Consider the following 27,620-nt stretch of genomic DNA (forward strand, 5'->3'; position numbering starts at 1 on the left):
GGTGTGCTGCTGCTAGTTTTTAGCTATTACAAATAAAACTATAGGGAATACTCACATACGAACCTTTGTGTGGGCACACGTTTTCATTTCTCTTGGGTAAATATCTAGGAGTGGCATTGCTGGGTTTTATAATAAGCATATATTTAGCTTGATAGGAAACTGATTTCTAAATAAATTGAAACTGTGGGGCAGTAATTGTTCATTCTCATTAAAGATTCTTTTGGTCACATAGACCAAAGCACTTCTCAACTGTCCTGCCCAGATCATGAATTTGGCACTGTTAACACAGATGTGTGTACCCCCTTGCAGTATCAGAGCAGGTTCACACACACAATCCAATTTTACCCTTCTAGAACTCTGTGAGACAGTCCTGGTTATATTCAGCAGGTTAAGTGTCAGGGAGAATCTTTCCAGATGTGAATGTTATCTATCTGACTGGCTGACAGCCAAGCTCAACTGCCTGTCAGACATTTCAAATATCACTTCCGAGGTAGGCACTCTGGGCCCCATTTAAAGATGAGGAAACTGAGGCTCAAAGAAGTGAAGGATCCTGACCACCATGAGACCCTAAGAAAGCATAAGGACAAAGGACTCCCACCTAGCACTTCTAAACTACTATCCTTTCTACATCTTGTGAGCACCACAATGGAGAAAACAGGTGGGTGTAGGGGATATTTGAGCTACAATTAGATTGATAAAGAGGATTCCTTTCTTCCCACAGACCTTGCATGAGGAGCTTGTCTTGAGATGTTTCCAAATTCAACTCTAGAAAATACTAGCAAAAATACATTGGATTTCTTTCCCTAAGGAGGGACAAGAATAGAAAACAGTATCAGAAAGGCCAGAAGACTCCATCTTTGAGGGGAGAGGGCTATAAGCCAAACTCTGTGATGACAACGATCGGGGACTTTTCCATGCTCTCTGCATCCAGGCTCACTGTGATCCCACAACAACGTCTGTCAGAGCCAGCCCAGACACCTGGCGGCTACAGCAACTACGGAGCCCCATTTCACTACTTCGTGGATTTTATTTTTCTTTCTTTAGTTCAAAGAAAGATTCAGGTAACTTAAAAGGAGCTTTTTCCCCATTTTCATAAATAATAGCTATATTGCCACACTCTTACAACCTTCCTAAAAGTCCCTAACAAACATTTGGTTTGATATAACTGAATAGAATACAAATGAGGACAAAATTAACAATATCTGGATCTAGCAGCAACCCCAAGATACAGTCATGGTCTCCATAGAGTGACTTGTAAAAGTAGCAACAGCACCAAAAAGTTTACAGAATTCCCGCTTTGCCCAAGACCACGAAAAGTGCATTTTTCTTTTACGGATGTGAATCGCTCACATATGTTCACCCTGACATCGTGCCTGGTCCCAAGCTTAATATATTCAGCTGTGTGACAACCTGAAATGGGAAAAGAACTTTCCAAATCTGAACACAAACATACTTTATTTTCAAGGTTGATCTGGGTCTGAACACAATCTGTCCTTATGATTTAGTATCTAAAACTCATCCAATGTATCCTGGACCAGTGATTCTAAAACAGAGCATTGAAGAAACTACGGTTGTGCTTACCTTCAGGAAGGAAAAGCTTCTTGAGACAAAATTACCAGAAGTCATTGGATGAATAATCACCAAGATACACAGAGTTTGGTGAAAAGAGCAAAGAGCATTAACTGTGCAGGTAGAAAAGGAAGGTCTCTACCATAGACCACCATGGGAAGGATCCATGGGCAACTGTTCAGAGTGACTTTCCGCGGCAAAGGAAACAGGGACCAGGGATACAATAACTACTTCCTTTCCCTTCCCTTGCAAGAATTTCTCTTTATTGTGGACATATATAAACTCTCTCTCCCCACTTTTCACCATTTTCAGAAATCGTGAATATGGTAATTACATAAACATAGATATACTATAAACATACTTCAATCTCCTTACATCTTAATATTTCATCATCTTTGCTTCAGTTCTTACTTTCTTTAAATAAATATCCATAGATTACAAATGTGTGATGCTTTATCTTCCCTATCCCATTCTCTGTTTTCTCCAGAGACAACACTTACTGTGGTGTTCAAACTATGCATGTGCTTGTAGCTTCAATACATACAAATGTGCAAACCTAGCATTATTTGCATGTTCTCTAGCTTCATATAAATTGTATGATAAGTATGTTTCCTCAAGTCACTTTTTTAAATTCAGTGTTGTTTATTGAAGTAATTCAGGCTGATATATGGAACTCTGGTTCATCCATTTTAACTGCTTTCTAGTATTCCATTGTACAAACCTGCTCCAATTTATTTACCCATTCTCCCATAATAATAATTTCTTATTATTACAAACAACACTGCAATAAGCATGCACGTACATGTCTCCTTAAGCACCAGGTGAGTGTTTCTGGAAGGTGTGTGCCTAGAATCGGGATACGCTCACTTGCACAGGAGTTCTCTACAGGGTCTGCGGGAGCCACTCATTCTCCTGCAGCACTTAGACTTTCGGCTGCTCCATAGCATTTTGCTAAAGTCAAAGTTTGAAAGTTTTGTTAAATTTAAATATTCTCACAGGTTGATTATATTTTCAATAAATATATAAGTAGGGATGAAGGAAGGAATATGAAGCTCTAAGCCCTCACAAGGCACAAAAAGACACACTGCTAAGCCAGTATCTTCAACTAAAAGAGCAGCAAATTCATTTAAAGCAGTGCTGGCCTCACCCCTGCATCCATCCCACCCCATCCTAGTGATATGTGACTCCGCACCCTAAATCCCTGCTTGGTTCCATCCCCAGACAACAGTGCCCTGCTTAAAAGGGCTCTAGTGGCCACTCACATAAAATCCCATGGTTGACCCCATTGCCTGAGGTGACTAGGATCCAGCCAGCTTTTAGACCTGCCCAGAAGGTCATGTACAGCTCTGTTACCAGCCCCATCCAGCCAGGTTTCATTCCAACCATGTCCTCTTGAGGAAGGCAAATGAGAGAGTGGCATCACTACAGGAAAAATTCCCACGGCAACCAAGTGAGGTCATTTGGTGGAACCAAATCTATATGAGGGTATGAGGGAAACAGCTGAGAGACGTCCCAAGTGTCAGGAATCCATGGAAAGGCTTCCACATGGGACAATCTCACAACGAGTGAGAGTCTATCTCAGCAATTCTTTTTGTAATTGAACGAGACACAGAGATCAATAACTGAATGGTAACAAATGTGATGATACCAAACTGTATCACGTAGCTCAGCAAACATTACGTACAGAAAAACAAACAAACAAACAAACAAACCTAGAAATAACTGGAAAATATCCAATAATAAAGGACTCATACAATAAAATGCTATGGGCCCCGGTAGTGAATGCTTTAAATGTATTACCTCATTTTGCCCTGACTCTAACCCTGTAAGGTAAACACTATTACAATCCTCATTCTTACAGAAAACAAAACAGGGCCTTTCAAATGTTAAGTAATTCAATAAACATCACAAGGCCAACTAGGATTAAATCCAGATTTACCCTCAAAGCCAGGTTCTGAACAACTGCACTATATTCTCATTTAAAAGAGGAGAGGGGTGCCTGGGTGGCTCAGTTAGTTAAGCAGCTGACTGATTTCCTGGTTTCCTCTCAGGTCATGATCTCAGTCAGGATCCTGGGATTGAGCAAGTGTCCGGCTCCGCGCTTATGGATTCTCTCTCTCTCTCTCTCTCTTTTCCTCTCTCCCTCTGCCCCCTCTCCGCTCATGCTCTATCTCTCTCTCGACATCTAAAATAAATAAATCCATAAACAAACAAACCTTTAAAAAAAAAAGGAGGAATGTTCACAACACATTGTACATGTATATAAATATGCCAATGCATAGAAAGAAATAGCATATGCATATAGGCCAAAATGTTCATAGTTCTTGCTTTGGGGCAACAGAACTTCATATGAATTTCATTTTAATTTCTATTTGTACTTTTCTTTATTTTTCAAATTTCTACATTTGAAAAGAAGTATATTACTTTCCTAATCAGGAAAATATTATTTTAAGATACTGTATGAAACTCATACTTCCTGTTTGCATATTATTAGCTATTTGTTTTTTGTTCAGAACATGTATATTATCCATAGCTCTCACAGATGAGTACTTAATAAATGCTCTTCAAGATAAGAATAATGCATAAATGCAGTCAGGGGGCAAATGTCTTATTCCATGAACTGAGAGAGAGAACCAAGAGCCTTCTCAGAAAACAAAGCACTGAACGTTTTGTGGTAATTTCCCCCAAATTAAGTAGAGAAAATGCACTTTAAAGGTAAGTTTCAGGCGCAGCACAATATGGTAGTCTGAGTTTGATAAAAACAAAAACACATTTTGCAAACTAGTTCTGTCACTAAACGCTGCATTAGCTTTGGAAGGCAGCTATGCTCACCACTATACCACCAACGCTAAAGCTGCATTAGCTTTAAAGTCATTTGGATCATAGTAGGGCTGACAGAGTCTGTGAAATGGCAGCATAAAGGAGGAGAGGTATATTAGTAGGCAATGAGGCTGCAAAGTTGAGATTGGCAATTACTTCATTGATCCCATGTGACCAAAAGAGTATGAACTGTTTTTTTGGTTTATTCAATTTTTAAAAACCAAAAAACTAGATATCTTACTCAAAAAAAGCTCAGAAATCCTATCAGATACAAATATGCTAATAATAATATTTATAAGTACCACAGAAACTGGCCCCAGAGAATTTTTATAACTTTGACCTGGTCATAGTAGTTAGTAGCAAAGGTTAAAGTTCAAAACTCTTCACTCCTAGTTCTCTACACTTCCACTAAGAGATGCCAAATGAGGTTACCATCTAATCCCTCTACCCTCCTTTCCTCGCCCTAGAAATAATGTTTGTCCTAAGAAATGTAAGAAAATGCAAGATGGCCTTAGCAAGGTTTTTTACAATCTATCTTTGTACCTTTCCAGGCCCATCACCATCCTCTTCCATCCTCTCACCATGAACCTGCTCCTCTAGTCACTGGGCAACTATGTCTTATACTTGCACAATCTCGTATCTTTGCTTGTCTTCTTTCCTGTCCTGGGTATCCCCTTTCTCCCTTCTTAGCCTCAGGGAATCCTTCATCCTTTAGTGTCCTGTCCCTCTGAAGGCTTGTTCAACCCCCAGAGAGAACTAACCCTCTTCTCCTTGTTCCCATCTTACTTGCACTGCTCCGGATTTGATTCATCTGTGTATCATCACCCCTAACGCTGTGCTAGGCATACAGTGGATGCCAAACCAGTAACCAATTACCAAGTACCAGTTAAGTGGCCAGGGCTGCCTTAGGGGCTGAAGAGACAGAGATTATAGGCATCCTGTGTCTGAATCAGGCTCACAGTACAGTGAGTTGACAGAGAAGTAAACAGGAATCACTGTTGTGGCAGGATCAACAGAGGATTCAATACTTTATAGAATTTAACTGAAGAAAATAAGAAATGCTATGTGGGCGCAACCAGTGATCTCTCTGGTCCACTGTCACCACTTTGCGGCTTCTGAGGATGTTGCATAAGAGAACATGACTGTTTTCTATGGAATCAACCTCAAAAGATCAGTATATTCAAACTAACCCTATTAACTACTGCCTTCAGCCAACTTCCATCCCCAACCTTCTCTCTGTAATCCCTATGGTTTTTCCAAGACCCAGACTTGAAAGCCTTGTAATCTTTGATTCCTCCCATTCCTCATCTCTCATATGCAAAAGGTATTAATTGATCTCCATTATATAATATTTGGTTCTCCTTTTCTGAGGTCATTACTCCTCCAAACTATTAGCCTCCCAAATCTGAAATCTCTCTAGTCTTTCTTCTTTCCCATCTATTTGTCACAGAACCAAAAGAATGTGGTCCAAAAAATGTCTACCCCCAAATTCCCTATTTATAAGTGTGCAGTAGTTCCCACTGGCAATAAATCCAATCTGGCACTGTCCTAGGCTTTCACCACTATTCAGACATCATCTTCCCTCCAACATGTCATCGATATGAACCCTTCAGAAATGCCCTATACAGTACCTTGTCAAGTATATGTAATAAGTAACGATAACCAACAAAATGTATTTTCCAAAGTCTTGGGAGAATTCCTATAGAATGTGGTCTCAAGGAGAATCTGATAATTCTTAAGCCCAACAGCAACTAAAAAGGGTTAAATGCAATTTAACCAATTTTGACAATTTCCTTCTTAATTTCCTTAAAAAATACTAGGTGGATGTCATTCAGTCCCAGTGGTTTACTGATTACCCACTTTGTCAATCAGACCATGGGCCTTAATGCATTATTTACCAGTAGTTGATCCAAAACGTCTAAGCCATCTATTTCTAAGGAAGACAAATTTTCTTAATGTTTTCCTCAGAAAAATGTTTCAATTTAATGATATAAAGCTCTGAAACTTTCTGGAAATTTCCCATGCAATTTTTCAATACAAAGGAAATCAAGAATGTAAGGAGTCCCATAAGACTTTGGCCTTTGAGCTCCCCTGGAGAAATAAAAGTACCTTCTGTCAATTGTTATCATTGATACATTTTCCCAGTAGCCATCAAAATGGCACTGATTCTTAGGAAACAATTTTCATTGTGAAATTCATCACAAAATGTTTCTTTACTGCTCTGAGTATAAAATATGTATTCACCAGTTTGTTTCAGGGACTGTAATTCTTAAAGAATACAATGGGACAGTCAAAGAGGACTTTTACAGACTAAGAAAAAGATAGAAGCTCCAATTAAATCTAGAGCAATAATCTGACCTAGCTGCAAATATATCAGCTCTGGACTACCCTGTTGGTGAGGCTATGAACCAGAAACTAGGAAGCAGAAAACAAAAAGAGACCAAAAAAAGAGGGACGCCTGGATGGCTCAGTGGGTAAGATAAATAATAATAATAATAATAAACCTCTGACTTCGGCTCAGGTCATGGTCTCAGGGTCCTGGGATCAAGCCCGCATTAGGCTCTCTGCTCGGTGAGGAGCTTGCTTCTCCCTCTCTCTCTGCTTCCCTCTCTGCCTACTTGTGATCTCTGGCTGTCAAACAAATAAATAAAATCTTAAAAAAAAAAAAAAAAGAGAGAGAGAGAGAGAGAAAGAAAGAGTTCAAACCAAAAAAAGAGACAGGGAGAAGAGAGTGAGATAAAGAAGGAAACAGAAAGAAAGGCAGAGATGGTTAGTAGAAAGAAGCACAGAAAAAGAGATAGAGACAAGCAGAGTAAATAGCAGAGACACAAAGAGAAAGAGTAAAAGGAGAGACATAGAGAATCCCAACTATGAAGAATAAATACCTCAGTTTCCTAGTTCCACATGATTCAGTTCAATGCTAATTATAACCTCCTGATTACTGAACACAGTTCTTAAATTCACCCACAACATCAGTTATCAAAAACCTACAGTTATTAACCACTGATATTTTCTGCTAGGAAAAGGAAGCAGAGAGATTTGCTTAAAAATTGAAAAGGAAAGGATGAAATGTGAGCTGGATAAGGATGTCTAATAGAAAGGAAAGGATACCTGGGTCCTATCAATGCACTTCATTTCAGCAAGAAAGTCTACAGAGCGTATCATCCATATTTTCAGAATCTCAAAAGAAAACCTCTTCGTGGAAGATTTTTCATAACATTGAACGTTGGGAACATCACTAATGTGATCTAAAGGTCCAACGGTACTAAAAGCTCTACAAAAAAATGAAAAGAGACATCAGCCCTGCTTCCAGAAGCTTTGAAACTAAGAAGATAACGACAAAGATAAATATTACAAGAAAACTAAAAACACTAAGTAAAAAGTCAAGATTTCACATTGTATAAGCATAACTCTGAGTGAACATCCTAAGATTATGGGGCAAGAAGGAACCAGATAATGTTTAAAAAGTAAAAGAGAAGCAGCTTTCTCTTCTCTTGGAGAAAATGACAATTTACCCAAACACCTACCTTAACTTTATGCCTCAAGCAGCAAGTGGATTTTTGTTTTTAAAATCAAATACAGAGTGATGGGTTAATTATACGCCTTAATTCAGAGTATACCACCCTCATTGGCTTCCTCAAGGCAAATCTCTTTTATATGCTTGTTTTCAAAACTTTTTTCTTTTTTTTTTTTTTTTAAGATTTTATTTATTTATCTGACAGAGAGAGATCACAAGTGAGCAGAGAGGCAGGCAGAGAGAGAGGAGGAAGCAGGCTCCCCACTGAGCAGAGAGCCCGATGCAGGGCGCGATTCCAGGACTCTGGGATCATGACCTGAGCCGAAGGCAGAGGCTTTAACCCACTGAGCTGCCCAGGTGCCCCAAAAACTTATTTATTTTCTTTTAACCCCATTCCTCATTCCCAATTCTGCCCCATGTCCTACATGGACAACAATTCTAAGATGTTTTTGTTCGTATGTCTTATAAGATGTAAAATATTATTCTCTGTGCATGCAAAATTGTATTTATATGTATGCAAATGTACTGTGTATTTCATTCTATTTTTTGTTATTTTTACTCAGCTTTCTGTATGTAAGATCCATCCATGCTGCTATTCATACATTAGTCTGTTGATTCTGACTTCTGTAAAACATTCCCTGGGAGGCATCCACCACATCTTATACGTCTACTCTCCTAGCAAGGGACCTCCAGATGGACCCTACCCCCACAAACTAGGCTATCATAATTAGCCTTCTGTAACTCACTGACAATTTCTTTGGGAAACAGACCAAGGAAGTGAATTACTGGGTCACTGAGTACAAAAATATATTTAAATTGGCTAAATATGACCAGTATGTTCTCAAAAAATGGTGGCACCATGCTCCATGCCCACCAATCAGTGCATGAGAATTCCTTTGCCCTCACAATCCCAACAAATTTTACATCTCTGCTGTAAAATTATTTCATTATTTTAAAAATTTGCATTGTTCTGATTACTAATGAGTTAAGCTCTCTCTATACACAAGTTAGCTTTTAGGATTCCTCTTCTTTAAATTGTTTATTTAGACCTTTGCCCATTTTTCTACTAGGGTAACTGCCTTTTTATTGTTGAGTTCCTATAGTTCATATTGTACATATTAATCTCATAACAGTTTTACACAATGTTAAGATCTTCTCCCATTTTGTCATCTAACAGATTTCATCATAGTATCCTTCATTGTAGAAATTCTTAATTCTGATGCAATAAAATTCAGTAATGTTTTTGTTTTATGGTTTGTGATTCCTGAGTTGTGTTTGTGTGAGAGTGTGAAGGCACACAGCAGATAGATGGTAAGTCCCCTTCTTAAGGTAATAGCCAAGAGGTAAACAGAAGTACATGGGAGATGTGAGCAGAAATATCCACCATTATTAGAAAAGGTGAAGAGGAAAGTCTCTTGGGAAGGCATGACTTGGGGCAAGGCTCTGTCTCATAGTACCATGTCACCTTAAACAAAGTGCTAAACTTCCCAGAGCCTGTCATTTTGAACATGTGAACAATAACTAGCCCAAAAGACAATGTAAGTAAAAGAATCTGCACAATGACTAGTGTATAAAGGCATTCAATAAATGTAAGTCCCTTGGCCCCTTCTTCCCCATTCCTACTACTGTCTTGATGCAGAGAGAAAATCTGTAACCTCTGACACTTTGGAATTGGATCCTTCAGCTGATTCCACACCTGCAAATTTCAAGAATCACCTGCGAATACAGGCTCTCTAGAACACTTTTGCTTACACTATGATTAGATATCAGACAAAGATTAAGCCCTGAAGGGGGGAAAAAAAAACAACTAGAAGTGATATTTCCCCAATGAGACCAAAGGAGGAGAATAGGACAGGCACAAATAACGAATTATCTGATGATGGGGCCTTGTGCACAAATTAGCTAGCACCTCACTAAGAAATGGATCAAAGTTATTGGCCATGGAATTTCTTCCTTTGGTAGATGTGCTAAGAGTATGCAGGAAGGCTATTTTAAGTTCCTATAAGAGGAATACAATAAGATTTTGGAATATACTTTTTTTTTAATTATTATTTATTTATTTATTTTCAGAAAAACAGTATACATTATTTTTTCACCACACCCAGTGCTCCATGCAAGCCGTGCCCTCTATAATACCCACCACCTGGTACCCCAACCTCCCACCCCCCCGCCACTTCAAACCCCTCAGATTGTTTTTCAGAGTCCATAGTCTCTCATGGTTCTGGAATATACTTTAACTACACCTTTCTAAACTTTCCAGTCCATGCTGCTTAAATTTTCAGAAAAAAAAAGACTGTGGCAAACAACCTAATCATGATCTGATTGATGTTCATTTACCCTTCTCTTTGCTATGTGCCTTTGCTTTAGATGGACATCAAAACGTATTGCTATTTGGATAGGACAGGACATAAAGGACATAAGGAAATCACAGGACATAAAAGACATAAGGACTAAAGGAAACTCGTTTTGAGTATGAGTAAGTTTTTAATATCATTTTTAAATGTGGGATATTTCTCACAATCTATTAATCAGATCAATGGGTATTTAATATGCATCTATTACATATCAGGCACTGAGTTTAGTGCTAAAGGAGATACCAAAAAAAGATGTAGCTTTTACCATGGAGGAGGTCACAGTTTCTCAGCAGAGAGGACCATGTAAACAATCGACTTCAATAAATTGTGATCATTGCATACTATAGGTAAAGTGCTAAGAGAATAGAGATGAAAGAACAATTAAGTTTACTAGGTTTGGATTCAAGAAAGACTTAAAGAAAGATCCATTTTAAATGAGTCTTCAAAAATGAACAGGAATCCTCCAAGCAAAGAAGGGTTGGGTTGGGTTGGGTTGAGTTAGGATTAGTGTTAGAGTAACGTTAGGCTAGCCAGAGGTCCAGGAAGCAGATTTTAAGGCAAATTGGATATGAACATGCCAAGGCAAGAGCAGTTAGGCCCATGTGGCTGAAGCATAAGGTTTGTGGCTAGGGAGGGAGTAGACATAAGCCTAGAAACACAGCCTGGAGTCACTTTTTAAAAGATTCTAGGAATTTTCACGAAACAAACTGTGGGTTGCTGGGGGGAGGGGGGTTGGGAGAAGGGGGGTAGGGTTATGGACATTGGGGAGGGTATGTGCTTTTGGGTAAATTGGAAGGGGAGATGAACCATGAGAGACTATGGACTCTGAAAAACAATCTGAGGGGTTTGAAGTGGCGGGGGGGGTGGGAGGTTGGGGTACCAGGTGGTGGGTATTATAGAGGGCACAGCTTGCATGGAGCACTGGGTGTGGTGAAAAAATAATGAATACTGTTTTTCTGAAAATAAATAAATTGGAAAAAATAATCTGTAAAGAACTTACCAAACCCAATGCCCAAAGAACAAATAATCCAATCAAGAAATAGGTAGAGGAAATGAACAGACATTTCTGCAAAGAAGACATTCAAATGGCCAAGAGACACATGGAAAAGTGCTCCACATTACTTGGTATCAGGGAAATACAAATCAAAACCACAATGAGATACCACCTCACACCAGTCAGAATGGCTAAAATTAACAAGTCAGGAAATGACAGATGCTGGTGAGGATGCAAAGAAAGGGGAACCCTCTTAAACCTTTGGTGGGAATGCAAGGTGGTGTAGCCACTCTGGAAAACCACATAGAGGTTCTTCAAAAAGTTGACCCAGCAATCACACTACTGAGTATTTACCCTAAAGATACAAATGTAGTGATCCAAGGGGCATGTTAACCTGAATGTTTATAACAGCAATGTCCACAATAGCCAAACTATAGAGACAACCTAGATGTCCATCAACTGTTAATAAATGGATAAAGAAGAGGTGGTATATATATACAATGGAATATTATGCAGTCATCAAAAGAAATCTTGCCATTTGCAACATGAATGGAACTAGACAGTATTATGCTGAGTGAAATAAGTCAATCAGAGAAAGATAATTATATGATCTCCTTAATATGAGGAATTTGAGAGGCAAAGTGGGGGACTTGGGGGTGAGGAAGGAAAAAATGAAACAAGGTGGGATCGGGAGGGAGACAAACCATAAGAGACTCTTAATCTCAAAACAAACTGAGGGTTGCTGTGGGGAGGGGGATATGAAGAGGGTGGTTGGGTTATGGACTTTGGGGAGGGTATGTGCTATGGTGAGTGCTATGAAGTGCATAAGCCTGATGATTCAGACGTGTACCCCTGGAGCAAAAATACATTATATGTTAATAAAAAAGTTTTTTTTTAAAAAAAAAAAAAGATTCTAGGAATTTGAAATATACCCTGAACAATGAAAAGATTTTAAGCAAGGAAGTGGCATAATGAGATCCATATTTTACAAAGACAATTAAAGCAGTGCTATTGAAATTGATCAAAACAAGCCTGGGGTCAGGAGGATCAATTAGGAGATGATTATAACACTAGTCAGGAGATGTTAGGTCCTGAACTCTGACGCTACAGTAAGGATGGAAAAAAAGAGTCATGTGTGACACTTAAGACCAACTAAATGTTGAAGCAAGATAAATGGAAAGATATAATTCATTCAACTAATAGTTCTTGAAGCTTTTCTATGCATGAGACATCATGCTAAGGAGAAGGGCCAAGTTTCTCAACTTCAACACTACTGGCACTTTGGAATGGATAACTATTTGTTAAGGGGGGAGAAAGAGGCCTGTTCTGTACATTATGGGATGTTTAGCAGTAGTCCTGGGCTCTACCCACTGAAGATAAGTGGTATCCTGTATCAGTCACAACTATCAAAAATGTGTCCAGACAGGCCAAATTTCCCCTGGGGAGCAAAACTGCCCCCAGATGAGAACCAATAAAACTGGGATCTCTGACTTTAAGAGGCTTATTCTCTAGGAGAGAAATGCTTATGATATAAGCATATATAGGGTATAGGAAAAGCAGAAGACAGGAAGAGGTCAATACTTGTTTGGGAATGAGCAAGCATAGAAAAAGTCTCCACAGAAGAGGCATTTGAGCCGAATCCTTAAATATAGGCATTCCAGGCAGAGAACAAAAACATGAAAGCAAGATACCATCTCAGACATTAGATTTGAGGCTCCAAGTCTGGGTCCCTGGGTGTATGATAATACCATTAATGAATATGAGAAACAAAGGGGAGATAGGATGATGAATTTGTGGGACTTGTGAAACATCCAGTAGTTCTTGGAACTGCAGACATAAGTCAGGCACATATATGTACAATTAAAAGTCATAGGTATAGAGGTGGTACCTAAAGTCATGGGACTGGATCATATTTCTTAAAGAGAGGCATCCAAAAGGCAACAGTAGAAAAGATGAAGGAGAGAACCCACTTGAATTTATATAGCAAACTTGACAACCAGCCTAGAACATTTCTCTTCAGTCCCTCAGCATACACAGGGAGATATGTCCCTATTTCATTTCATGATTACTGTCCTTATGGTCTTTTTAGTCCTTTCAAAGCCACTATAATTCATCTGCTACAGAGGACCAAACTGATATTGGTGGCATTATGTGGCCTATATGATCAATGGCCATTTTTCCTTACTTATTTATTTATGCAAAAAAACCCCTTCATATCATATTGTTATCAAAGAGGCATAATGAAATGAGCATTGTGTTAGGTATGGACAACTAACGTTCAACATCCATTCCAACTTCCTTACTCCCTTCTTCCTTCCTTCCTTCCTTCCTTTATTTATTTATTTATTTGATTCCTTTTTAAAAATTTTTTAAAAATATTTTATTTATTTGTCAGAGAGAGAGAGAGTACTTATTTTTCAGAGAGAGAGAGAGAGAGACACCACAAGCAGGGGGAATGGCAGCCAGAGGGAGAAGCAGGCTCCCCATGGAGCAAGGAGCCTGATGCAGGACTCCGTCCCAGAACTCTGGGATCATGACTTGAGCCAAAGGCAGACACTTAACCGTTGACTGAGCCACCCAGGCATTCCTCAACTTCCTTTAAATGTGCTTTGCTGTATATAATGACTAAAAACCTAAAAACTAAATTTCTCCCTACAGTTAGGGTTCTAGAAGTAATTTAAGTGTCACCAATTGTATGTACTTGAACAAGATCTGGAAGGCAGAATGAGGTGAAGGCTTCTTTCTACTGCTTCTATTATTTCAGAGGCAAACACAGTTGTGGTAATGTCTGGATTTCCCTACTGCAACTTTCTGATAAAAGCCATTGCTTAATCTAGGAAAAGCAATAGCAGTCTTGGTAGCCTGGTTCTATACAGTGGGTCTCAAATTCATTCCTGAAAAGCTCAAATTATGAGCAAATCTGCATTATGAGCTTTCCCAATAATTCTGAAAACAGTTTAAAATCCTATAACACCCATATGTACTTTAAATTTAAACCCAGTTAGAATAGTTCTACAACTAAACATTAACTGCTAGTCAAGTATACATTATATATACATTATATATATGTGGGCTATACATTAAGCCCACCCTAGTGTTATCTCTATCTCTCTTCCTCCCACTCCTAAATCATCTCCATGAAGAAAAGTCATGAGGTACACAATTTTGACATGACCCTCCAGCAGAAGTACCAATCAGCACACTCAGCCCAAAATCTAAGTCCAGGTTGACTGGATTCTTAAGTTTTTAAGTGCCATTTCAAGAGCAGGTCATCCACCAGTATGCAAACCATGAGGTTGTGTTCTAAAGTCTGCGTAAACTGAGCTAAAGAGCTCAGTTTCTTAGAGCACTTTGACAGGGCAGAGGGAGCATAAATGAGTCTATTTTGCTGTTTCACAATCTTTTAAATATACTCCAGGGACTGCCAGCCTTCTTCAAAAATGAGAAATAAATAAGTTCTTAAGAAGAAATGAAAAAGGAGATAATGAATCAATATGAATCATTACAACAGCTTCAAAAATCACTTTGAAACAGGTGACCACAAAGAATTTAAATCTGCGGTAAGCAATGAGTTCATATACATCAATCAGAATATCCTTAAAGTACCAATAGGGGGGCGCCTGGGTGGCTCAGTGGGTTAAAGCCTCTGGCTTCAGCTCAGGTCATGATCTCAGGGTCCTCGGATCGAGCCCCATATCGGGTTCTCTGCTCAGCAGGGAGCCTGCTTCCTCCCCTCTCTCTCTGCCTGCCTGTGATCTGTCAAATAAATAAATAAATAAATAAAGTCTTTTTTTTTTTAAAAAAAAGTACCAATAGAAAATTAGGCAAGGGATAGTCACAGATAATGTATAAAGAAGAAAAATATAAGCAACCAATAAATAAATGAAAATATTAGTTTTGCCAATAAGCAAAGAAATACAAAATAAAATAATACTGAAATATCATTTTAAGCAATCAAAATGGCAAAGATTAGAAAAAAAATACCTAATGAATATGAAGGCACAGGGATTTTAAGGATGTTGAGATATGCTGCTGACAGGACAGTAAATGTGTATAATTTTCTGGAAAACAACTTAACAAATATATCAAGAGCTAAAAATTTCAGTATTTATATTAAAATCCTGAATAATTAAATATGCTATTTATATTGTATTATAAATTTATATTATAATGTTATATAAATTCTATTATGTTAACATTTTTACATAATAATATTTGGACAGAAAAAATGGTTTCAAGGAATTTTATTTCCATTTTTATATGTATAGGAGCAGTTTCAAAGTTATTTTTTGCCACCCTCTTAAGACTCCGTAGACTATCCCAATCATTCTGGTATTCATCAAAAACATAAAAAATCTCTTCTTTCAAAATCTGTTCTTGGGGTACTTGGGTATCTCAGTCATTAAGCATCTGCCTTCAGCTCAGGTCATGATCCCAGGGTCCTGGGATCAAGTTCCGCATTGGGCTCTCCACTCTGTGGGGAGTTTGCTTCTGCCTCTGCTCCTTCCCCTGGCTTGTGTTCTCTCTGTCAAATAAATAAATGAGATCTTTAAAAAAAATTTTTTTAAATAAAAATCTATTCTTTACTTCTGTATTAAAGGATTTGTATAGCTATGTTATTTGAAACAGTAGAAAAAAAGAAAAAGAAGTAACCAGGATTCCAATAAGAGGGTTTTGGTTATGTTATTTATTGTATTTTTGTATTTTGTAATCGTTAAAATTTATTTCAAAGGATATTTATTAGTATGTGGCAAATGTCCATGACATATGGCATAAAAGGACAAAAATATATACAGTTTCATCTCAAATTTATAAAACAAAAATATGGGGTGCTTGGGTGGCTCAGTCGGTTAAGCACCTGACTCTTGGTTTTGGCTCAGGTCACTATCTCAGGGTCATGAGATTGAGCCTGTGTCAGTTCTGTGCTCAGCAAGGAGTCTGCTTAAGATTCTCTTCCTCTCCCTCTGCCCTTCCCCTGCTCACATGTGCACACACACACTCTCTTTAACATAAATAAATAAATCTTAAAAAAATAAAAATATATATGATATGGAAAAATTAGAGTGAAAAATTATGTTAGCAATTATTCTAGGAGAAAAGATCACAATGATTTTTATTACTTTTATATTTATGTACATGTTTTTTATAATAAGCTAGTATTGATTATATAATCAGAAAAATCTAAGTAAATTATGATGGGTCAACAATATCATCAATAAGTAGAAGGAAACACTATTTTTTTTAATTATTACAGGCGACAAATATTCTAAGGAAAGGCCTACCTAAAACAATTCACTGTTCCTTAAACATTGAATGAATAACTAATATGCACTGAGTATGGTGCTAGATGCTTAGAATAGAAAGATGGACTAAGATTCAGTCCAGTTTTTCAGGAGCTCCCAATACAATTTGCAACATATAAAATCTGGGGAAAGCCCAGTACCTCTATAGAGATGCCAGTTTCCACAGAGGACTAATAAGTACTTAATAATCTGCTGTTTGGGGTTCAGAGACTATCTAATGAGACCTACTGAGTTGTGTCTAATGAGGAAGGGTTAACAATATTTTGCCCAAGCTCCTGTTCTTGCCCATATATCAGCCTTTCTTGGATTTGGTTGCTGGTTTTCATTCTTTCACTCAGTCCATTTAAACATTTAAATATTGTCTTTTATGTTATGTTGGGATTGATTTGAAATTATACTTTTGTCCTGTCTTACCTCTAAGTTTTGCTCAGTATCTTCCTCTTACTTGGCCAACTTACATCTGTCTTTTTCCAATTCTCCATAGATAATTCACAGAGCTCTAACCCACACACACAAATAAATTAACACACACTGTAATATTCAACTCTGGAATCAGATGGTTAAAAAATTCACCTCTGGTTATATAAGGAATCTGCTTCACAGCATATGCCTGAGAGAAGCCCTGCTCTCCTGAACTTTAGCTTCACTGATCCCTTGTGGATTCTCATAAAAATCACAACCTTTTCAATCTGGAAGAGACCTTACAGGTTCAAATGTCAAACATCTCTCATTATACACATGACAAAATTAGGGTCCATACACATTAAAAGACTGGACCTAGGTCACACAACTAGTAGGCAGCTAAACCAAGGACACAACATGGGTTTCCTAAGGGACAAGCTCTGCACCCATTACCTACATCTGGAGGTCCCTTTGTGTTGACTACACACTGTCTCCTGTGGGAATTTTTCCATACCTGGTTCAGCCTAACTCTCCAGTGTCCTCAGAGCTGAAAATAGTCCAGTTGCCAGACAACTGTTTATCTACTTTGAGCCCCATGGAATAAGGAGTGGGGTGAAAGTGAGTCTTGGAACACTACAATAGATTCTAGTGAGGAAAACTCACTTCCCCTGGGTTTTGAAGGCCCCAGGAGCAATCAGTAATTTGGCTTTGTTTTCAATACCAGGCAGATAGCCAAGGTAGATCAAGCCCAGCCACAGAATGAGAAATGAGGATAAGAAAAAAACAGGAATGAGAAAACATGTCCAAAAAGAAGGTACAGACACCAATATATTCTGCTGTCACAGTATGGGTATCAGCAGCTTTTGAGACAGATCTGTTTCAGTCAGATGGCTAAAAAGGGAAACCTTATATAAATGAAAATAACATTAAAATATCTGTATGTAGGCAATATAGTCTCATAACTACAAGCATAGACTTTGGAGTTTGACAGGTGGCCTCTTACTAGTTGTATGACTGTAGGCAAACTACCTTAATTCTTGGAGCCTGGGTTTCTCATCTGTAGAGGGGAAAAAAAAAAAAAGGCTAAGCCTTTCAAGATAGTTGTAAAGACTCAAAAAGGAAAAAGAAGTTATACATAATCTGGTAGCTAACACAGATTACTGCGTACAGAGGCAACTAAACAAAACTCCTGGTCAACACTATAGAACTCAAGCCGAGGGGCTCCCCTAATACCTCAGAGGTAACCTATTCATGTGACCTCCAAGAAAGCAAAACAGACTCTCCTGGTGGTACTTCCAGAATGATGGAGAAAGAAATTTGGCAGGTCTGTCTTCTATAAAACATTTAACTGAGAAAAACTATTTTTTAAAAAAATCACTTAAAGTTTCTCAAAATTGTCTTAAGGGTCTAAAGCAAATGGATGAAGATTCACTCAAGAAAAACTACTAAATCTGAGACAATGAGAGTCTACAGCATTTGGGCCATGACCTGCTTCCTTCTCCCATTGCCAGCTCCATGTTACAAAAACACTATTATGGACACTCCACTCCAAAAGGGCTGAGGCCTATTCCTCTACCCAACATATGGTAAAAATCCTACCCTAAGTATAGGCACCAATAATACCTGGATCCTGATCATCTCTGTCTCAGCTTACTCATAAGCAGAGGTCCCACGCTGGGAGAGGCAAACAGAGAAGACCAGGAGCTACCACCCTCCCCTTCCAGCACCTGTTAAGGATACCACTCTGGAAGAAAAAGGACATTATCACTGTGCCTAGTTCCTGGGAAGCAGTGAGGTTCTCGTAGCAAAGAGGCAAGCAAAGAAAAAGAAGAGTTTTGCAGTTCTTACCCAGGATAGTGACTGTATTTGGAGCAGAACATAGATAATTCCATGCATAAGGATATTGTTGAAAACAATGGAGAGCTTGGTAGAAAACATTTAAAAGAGTGCCAGAAGCTTTATGATACTGCTAAGTACTAAGCAATCCAAAATTTAACAGAAAGAAACAAGAAAAGAAACAACCAAGAAAAGCCCTCTTGGGATGACAGTAAACCCTGGTGATTGGAAAAGCTATGCCTATGTTCATATTCAGGAATAATCAAAACGGGACATGGGGCAGACTGAAAAACTTTTCCAAGCTGCAGACCGATCCATCAACAAAAGGCAGAGGTTTCACTGGCATAAAAGGCTTACGCACACTCTGACCAAACACAATCTGAAAAATATACTATTCTGATACAGAGGAAAATATTGTTAAGTAAGATAATAATAAAATCACCTGGATCCTAGAAACTTGGAAAAGTATGTGCATGCCCAAGTCTGTATCCTCTCAAGGCTGATGGTAGAGAGAACCTCCAAGCTATTAGGCTGTAGCGAACTTGAGGCAAAAACATAAACTCCTTAAGTTTTAATAACAGCCCCCAAGTCACATGTACATCCAACAGTAAAGGGGGAAAATATAACTGACTAATGACATCTGTGCACAACCTCTGACCAATAATTGGTTTATGGGGATCCAGGGCTGACTCCTCATGAGCCAGACTAAAAGTTTAAAAAGGAGGAAAAAAAAGCACTCTAAACGGGGACATCAGAATCTGTACACTGTGAGAGAAAAAGACTTCACAGAGTTAGTACAACCAAATCATTAAACAAATAAAGGGCAAACAACAAAAACACCACCAATCTTCAGTGGGCAAGAGAGAGAAAGGGAGAATCAGTACTGAGAGTTGCTAGAATGTATTATTTTAAATGTTCAGTTTTTAACAACAACAACAAAAAGTAATGAGACATAAAAAGAAATAGTAATGTGTGACTGATACATAGGATAAAAAGCAGGCCATAGAAACTGCCTTTGAGGCGGCCCAGTTGTAGGATATATGAGAAAAAAACTTCAAAGCAGCTTTTATAAATATGCCCAAGGAACTAAAGGAAAGAATACTTAAAGAATTAAAGAAAAGAATGATGACAATGTCTTAGCAAATAAAGAATACCAATAGCACTGGGTGCTATACATAAACAATGAATCTTGCAACACTATATAACATAATATAATAAAAAAGAATATCAATAAAGAGATAAAAATTACAGGAAAAATTCTGGAGCTGAAAATTATAATAACTGAAAAGAAAAATTCAGTAAAGTGTTCAACCGTGTATTTAAACTAGCAAAATAATTAATCAGTGAACTTGATACTAGATTGATAAAGGTTACATAACCTAAAGAATATAGAGGAAAAAAGGGGGGAAGAAAAATGAGCAGAACCTCAGAATAATATGGGACACCATTAACTGTACCCACATACTCACAGTGGAAGGACCAGAAGAGCAAAAATGGGCAGAAAAATCTTCACAGAAATAATAGCTGAAAACTTACCAAATTGATAAAAAACACTGACATATCCATGAAGCTCAACAACCTCCAAGCAAGAAAAAAGCAAGGAGATTGACACCTAGATACATCATAATCAAACGATGAAAACCACAAATAAAATCAGTAAAAGCAAAATGACTCACATACAAGGAATCCCAATAATATTAAGACGTGACTTCTCATCAGAAATAGCAAAGACCAAAGGATAATGGATGACAAATTCAAAGTGCTGAAAGTAAAAAACTGTTAACCAAGAATCTTACATCCAGTAGAACTATGCTTCTAAAATGAAAATTAAATACATAAATAAGAATGGATAAAAGATTGGAGAATTTTCTGTTAACAGACTTGCTTTGGGGGGAAAAAAAAGACTGAAGGGAATTCTTCAGGCTGAAAGCAAGTGACAACAAAGAGTAATTTGGATCCTTATCCTCAAAAAATTAAAAATACTTATGAGGAAATACTGTAAATAGCCATATGCCAACAAACTATACAATTTAGGCAAAATAAATAAATTCTTAGACAAAAACTACTAAAACTGACTTGAGAATAGATAATATGAATGGATTTATAACAAGGAAAGATATTAAATTAATAATTAACAATCTTCCCACAAAGAAAATCCCAGGACAAGATGGCTTTTGAATTCTACCAAAAACTTAAAGAATTAATACCAATCCCTCACAAATTCTTCCAAAGAATAGAAGACCAGGTAGTACTTTCCAACCAATTATTTGAGTACAGAATTAACCCTAATACCAAACCAGATGAAGACATCACACACGCACAAAATAAAACTACAGACCAATATCCCTTACAACTATAGATGTAAAACTACTCAACATAATACTGGCAAAATGAATTCAGTAATATATAAAAAAAGATTATACGTTATAACCAAGTGGAATTTAACCCAGGAATGCAAAGTTGGTTTAATGTCTGAAAGTCAATTAATATAATACATCCAATTCAATGAAGAAAGGATTGCCTTTTCAATAGATGACACTGAGACAACTGAATGACCACCTGCAAAGGGATGAAGACTGAACTACCTGACCACATATAAAAATTAATTCACAGATATAACTGTAAGAGCTAAAATTATAAAACTCGTAGAAGAAAATATAGGAATAAATCTTTGTGACCTTGGTTTAGGCAAAGGTTTCTTAGCTATAACATAAAAAGCACCAGCAACATCAAAAAAATTTAGGTAAGTTGTGCTAAATCAAAAGTAAAAACTTTTCTTTTAAAAGATTTTATTTATTTACTTGACAGACAGAGATCACAAGTAGGCAGAGAGGCAGGCAGAGAGAGAGAGAAGGAAGCAGGCTCTCTGCTGAGCAGAAAGCCCGATGCGGGGCTCGATTCCAGGATCCTGAGATCATGACCTAAGCCAAAGGCAGAGGCTTTAACCCACTGAGCCACCCAGATGCCCCTCAAAAGTAAAAACTTTTCTGCAGCAATATTACCATCAATTACCATTACATTAATAAATCAAACATCTAATAAGTGACCTGTACCCAGAATACACAAAGACTTTTTACAACTCAATAATAACAGCATAATTAAGAATTGGGCAAAGGACTTAAATATTTCTCCTAAGGAGATACACAACTGGCCAATAAGAACATGGAAAGATGATCAACATCATTAATCATTAAGGAAATGGAAATCATAACCACAGTGAGATATCCCTTCACACCCATTAGGGTAGCCATAACCAAAAGGACAGACAATAACAAGCACTGAGAAGTATGTGTAAAAACTGGAATACATTCATGGAAACGTAAATTGGTATAGTCACTTTGGAAAAGAGTATGACAGTTCCTCAAAAAGTTAATTGTAGAGTTACTATATGACCCAGCAATTCCACTCATAGGTATATATCCAAGAGAAATAAAAATGTATATCCTACAAAAACTTATGCATGAAAGTTGTTAGCAGCATTATTCATAATGTCCAAAAGATAAGAAAAAACAAGTGTCTATCAACTGACGAATGGATAAAATGTGGTATATTCATAAAATGGAATATCACTCAACAATAAAGAAGAATTAAGTACTAATTGATGCTACAACATGGATAAACCTAGAAAACACTGCACTACATGAAAAAAAGCCAGTCAAAAAAGAACACAATATATTATTCTGTTCATGTGAAATATTTATAATAGGCAATTCATAAAGATAGAAAGAAAATTAGTGGTTGCCTTCGGCTTAGGAGGGAGGTAAGGGAGGGATGCAAAGTAACTGCTAATGAGTATGAAGTTTCTTTTCAGGGTGATGAAAATGTTCTTAGACAGTAGCTGTAGTAGCACAATTCTGTGAATATACTAAAAACCACTGAATTATAGATTTTAAATGAGTGAGTATCATGTGAATTATACCTCAAAAAAGATGTTTTTTTAAAAAACTGACCCTCTATTTCTATCTTGGGTCTTTCTTTTGGCATTAGAGAAGGTCAAAACTTTCTATAAACTTTTTAGAGAATGTCAACTAGCTTCTATAAAATAGTTCCTCTGCCATAGGAAAATAGTCCATGAATACATGAAAAGCCTGTAGGAAAACAGTCCATGAATAGTTCAAGACTGATTGGCAGCTCACTAGTGACTAGTTTTATATCCCTGATCTAATCATTTATGTTGTCTGATGAAGCTGAACTAGGGTGCTGATAAGTAAAAGAAGAAATTCACCCTGGATAATTCCTTGCATTTGAGGCCTCTGCTTCTATAACAACAATTAACTCAATCAATTCCATGTGTAACAATCCGTTCCCCATTTAATTAATTCTAAAAACTTCTGTACACTGAGGCTGCTTGGAGGAAATTATAGTTTTTCTATCCTATACACAGTTATCTCGATGCTCTATAGAATGAAACTAGCGTCATACTAGCTACAAGTTACTAAGTGATAGGGCTGGTAAATCTCATGGATCAATAGTTGCAGATCTTTATTTAAAAAGTGACCCTACACAATAAACTTCCTTTCAAAAAAAAAATAGAAGAAAGAAAAAAAGGAAAGAAAAAAAAGAAAGGGAGGAAAGGAAGTAGGAAGAAAAAGGAATATAAGAGAACTCATTTAGCCAACAGAATGAGAAATGATTCTGTCATCCTTCTTATCACCCAAATTATAATATGAATCATGCAAACTGTAATCAGCTATGTCCCATGACACTAGTTTTATAATGTACACAGCAAATTGACTTGAAAAGACAAAGGATACCTTCTGGGGGAGTCCCAATGCTGCTGCCAAGACCCAAAATAGCCATCTTGTGAACCCTTGGCTCCAGCATCACAGCAGATTCTTCTCCTCTTTCCCAGTGGGGTATTTTGACCGGCTCCAAGTGGACGTTCTCCAGTCCATCTTCCTGCAGGTTCCGGTACATGATTTGGATAGCTTTTTCCAAGCTCTTGGAGCCGCTTGGTCGGGGTCCAACAGTATCAACCAGAAGTGCCAGTCGCTCATAGGATCTGTTCTGGGCTTTACCATAAACAGCAAGGTTGATGATTGCTTTAGCAACATCTTTATAGCGGGCTATTTCTTCTTTTATTTCTTGAAAAGTCCTCCGAGAGATGTCATTCTTATAGATCGCTTTCCCAGAGTTCAGGGAGAAAAGGTGAACGACACCAACAAATGTGAAAAGAAGGAACTTCATTGATTCTTCCAGGCGGTTTTCTTCCTAAAATAATCTGTATAAGAAAGAAACATGGTTTAGGGGGAAAGAATCTCACAGCCATACCCCAGGCACTGCTTTTCAAACAGGAGTCCCTTCCCTTCTCCACCACTGCCCAAATTCCACTATCAAATTGAGGCACCATAATTCCCAGGAATGAAGAAGCATAAGGAGGCAATGATTGGCTGAATAGGCAGTATTTATTAAAACCACAGAATCACATGTTACCTAGTGATCCAGTTTAAAGTATGCTAAAAGGTTAAAATAAGACAACTAGGAAAGAAAGAAAGAATGTTAGCAGTGTGGTGGCAGTGACAGGGTTAAACCCATACTATCTGCTGTCCCTCCCTCTTAACAGAATATGATCCAAATGGATTTTAGAGTTCCCTGTACCTGATAGGCTCTTTCTTCTCTGCCTACTGAAATCCAGTATGGCCCCAGCAAGTGTCATCTTTTCTTGGTGCCTTCCCTAATTCCACCTGCTACACATTTAATCCTCACAACAACTCTATGAGATAGTTTCTTCTTCTTTTTCAATACTTTTTTTCAGTGTTCCAAGAGTCATTGTTTATGCACCACACCCAATGCTCCATGCAATACATGCCCTCCTTAATATCCACCACCAGGCTCATACAAACCCTCATCCACCTCCCCTCCAAAACCCTCAGTTTGTTTCTCAGTGTTCACAGTCTCTCATGGCTTATCTCCCCCTCTGATTTCCCCCAACTCACTTCTCCTCTCCTTAATATGAACTTTTGTTTTATAAATGAGGATCGTTGAGTAGCAAGCGATTAAGTGACTTGCCACAGACACACAAAGGATTTCTCACTCTGGAGTCCATGCTCTAAACAATGCTACTACTTCAAGTATGGTCTGAGGGACCAAGGCCAGTCCACAGCTGGATTTCACTACTCTGTAATAGATACAGAAGTTAAGAGTAAACACATCCAGTGCTGTGCAACAAAGCAGCCAATAGCCTCATGTAGTTACTTCAATTTAAATTGAATTAAACCAAATAAAATGGTTATTTTAGCTATCCCCATTTCAAATGCTTAATAGCCACATGTGGCTAGTGGCTACCATACTGGGAAACACAGACACAACATTTCCATCACCACAAAAAGTTCTATTGGATAGCATTAATTTAGACATCTTTATAAACAACTGACTAAACAATTGTACATTTGTCAAATCTAATGATTAAAAAATGGTGCTTCTCCTTGTATGTCTCTCTTATTTCATTTTTCTAATTCACTGCTTTTCTATTTTGCAAAAGTATCAGTCTGCAACAAATCTGAAATTTTAAAAACTGGCCTTTTACCAAGATAATTTGAGAATCACAGTCATAAGCTACTATATTATAGGATAAATTCCAAATTCAGCCAGTATACAGGGACTTTCAAAATACGGCTTCAACAACTACAACCTCATCTTTCCATTTCCCCCTCTAGAGCAAACAAATGTTTTCATTCTCTTTTTTAAGTTTTGTTTTGCTTTATTTTGTTTTGTTTTGTTTTGTTTTGAGAGGGAGAAGGGAGAGAAAGCACACCAGGAGAAGGAGAAAGACAATCTTAAGCAGGCTCCACACTCAGCACAGAGCCCAGCACAAGGACTTCAGGACCCTGAGATCATGACCTGATCTGAAATCAAGAGCCAGATCTTAACCAACTGAGCCACCCAGGCCCCCTACAAATGTTTCCATTATTTTTCTTATTCTCTCTTTCTCCCTTCTCCTGTTCCTGGTTTTCTTTTTAACATTACACATATCTTATGGAAGCTTCTAGATACTGTGGTTAGCCCAAATTGAGATGTTTTCTAAGTGTAAAGTACAGACCTGATTTAATCTTTATAACTGAATACTTCATACTTATGTATGAAAAAAACCAAATATTTTAGCTGTATTAGGCTAAATATATTATTATTCACCTGTTTTATATTTTAATATGAAATTTGACATTTTAAACTTACTTATTTATCTTTATATCAGACAGTAATACTCTAGCTACATTGAACTGGACACTGTCCTTCCAATACCCAGGCTCTATCATAACTGAATTTCTACATATTTTCCTTCCCTCTTCCTACAAGACCCTTCTCCTCATGCTACTCCTCTTCCTCTGGCAAATCTCCACTCACTCTTTAATGAAAATCCTTTAAAAATCACCTTTTCTATGGAGTCTCACCGAATAACTCTCCAGAGTTATGTGCACCATTTTCCATGCTTCTACCATAATTAACAATATTATCAACTAATATATTTGTTGATGAATTTGACTCTCCTATTTTGAAGTCAAGAAGTCATCACTGTATCTTCAATCGTTCTACCCATGTGTAAACTCTCAGTACATTTTCATTTAAGGAATGAATGAGCCCTTAATTCCTGTAGATCTTAGAGTGCTTGTCTTGCCTCCTTTACAAAGAAACTGAAGGAATAAGAACTTGCTATCATATTTAAAATATTCTGAAAAATTATGAAAACTATATACTGTTGTTGTTCTCCTTCTTATTATAACTATTTATATGCAAGGTTCTTGGTTTCTATAGTCACCATTACTGATGCTTGTTTTTAAAAGCTAAATTTTATTAAACCATGAAAATATTTCACCAGATTGCAATTTATTCTTTAAAGTACATTCTTTCAATGTGGTGTTGGTGCAAAAAAAGAAGAAAAAGTTAATAACACATCAAGTAGTTAACACTAACCACAAGTATCTACTTCTCATTAAAAATTCTTTAAGCATCCCTTAAATGTCAACTACTTCACAATTCATTTCTAGTGATGGATTAGAATCATATAATGGCAATATTGTGGTACAGGAGAGCTTAGGGATTCCCAGTCCATACCCTTGTTTTGCAGAAACAGGACCTGTGCTGTGATTCCTAGTTAGCAGATAAACCAGCAAGTACAATCAAACAGGTAACTTGACCAACTAGTGCAGACTTCCCGGAGGATCATAAATTGTTCTCTTATAGGGAACTGCACGCATTTACAAATAACAGAAATTCAATGAGGGACACCCAAATGCAATCTGAGAAGCAAATAACTATAGCAAAAAATATGTACTCAAACAGTCTCATATATAGAGTAGCACCAGAACACAGAAAAGAACAAAAGAAATCATGAAAAGCTATATAGAAAAGACATGACATCTCAAGACAGACTCGAGTAATGGCCCCCTAGGCAGAGAAGAAAGGACCGCTTTCAGAGGGACCAATGGGACATCATCCCTAGGCTACAATCTGGTTAGAAGATATGTTTAAGGGCCTGCATCTAACACTTTTAGATCTTTTCGCAGATATGTCAAGTTGAATCAATAGAAAACATGCCATTTTCATAATAACTCTTAATGCCTGTTAGCATGGTCAGTTAATTTAATTTTGACACTAAAAAATGATGTGATTACTCTAAAACATAAGCCAGTATCTGTGAGTGTTGTTCTTAATAACTTAACTACAGTTTATCTTCAATCCCACAAATGCAATAAATACTTATTTTTAAAAGTAGTTTAACTTAAAAGATGATAGATTTTTTTATCTTTCAATAGACCAGTTTTTCTCTGAATGTAATATTAGTACTTTAGAAAGTTTACTAAGATCAAAGGTAGAGAACTATGTGAGAA

The 27,620-nt window shown here is 37.4% G+C and overlaps 1 protein-coding gene across 1 annotated transcript in view; it reads right to left on the minus strand.

Moving 5' to 3' along the window:
• The window catches only part of CPQ (carboxypeptidase Q), a 450,704-nt gene that overhangs the window by 330,965 nt on the left and 92,119 nt on the right, over window positions 1-27,620 (minus strand). Inside the window, exon 2 of the mRNA XM_044245247.1 lies at window positions 23,550-24,016. Within this exon, the coding sequence (XP_044101182.1) occupies window positions 23,550-23,982 (433 nt within the window). The 5' untranslated portion in view covers window positions 23,983-24,016. The remainder of the gene's footprint in view (window positions 1-23,549; window positions 24,017-27,620) is intronic.

The sequence above is a fragment of the Neovison vison genome, chromosome 4, assembly GCF_020171115.1.
Source record: "Neovison vison isolate M4711 chromosome 4, ASM_NN_V1, whole genome shotgun sequence".
Classification (NCBI taxonomy): Eukaryota; Metazoa; Chordata; class Mammalia; order Carnivora; family Mustelidae; genus Neogale; species Neogale vison.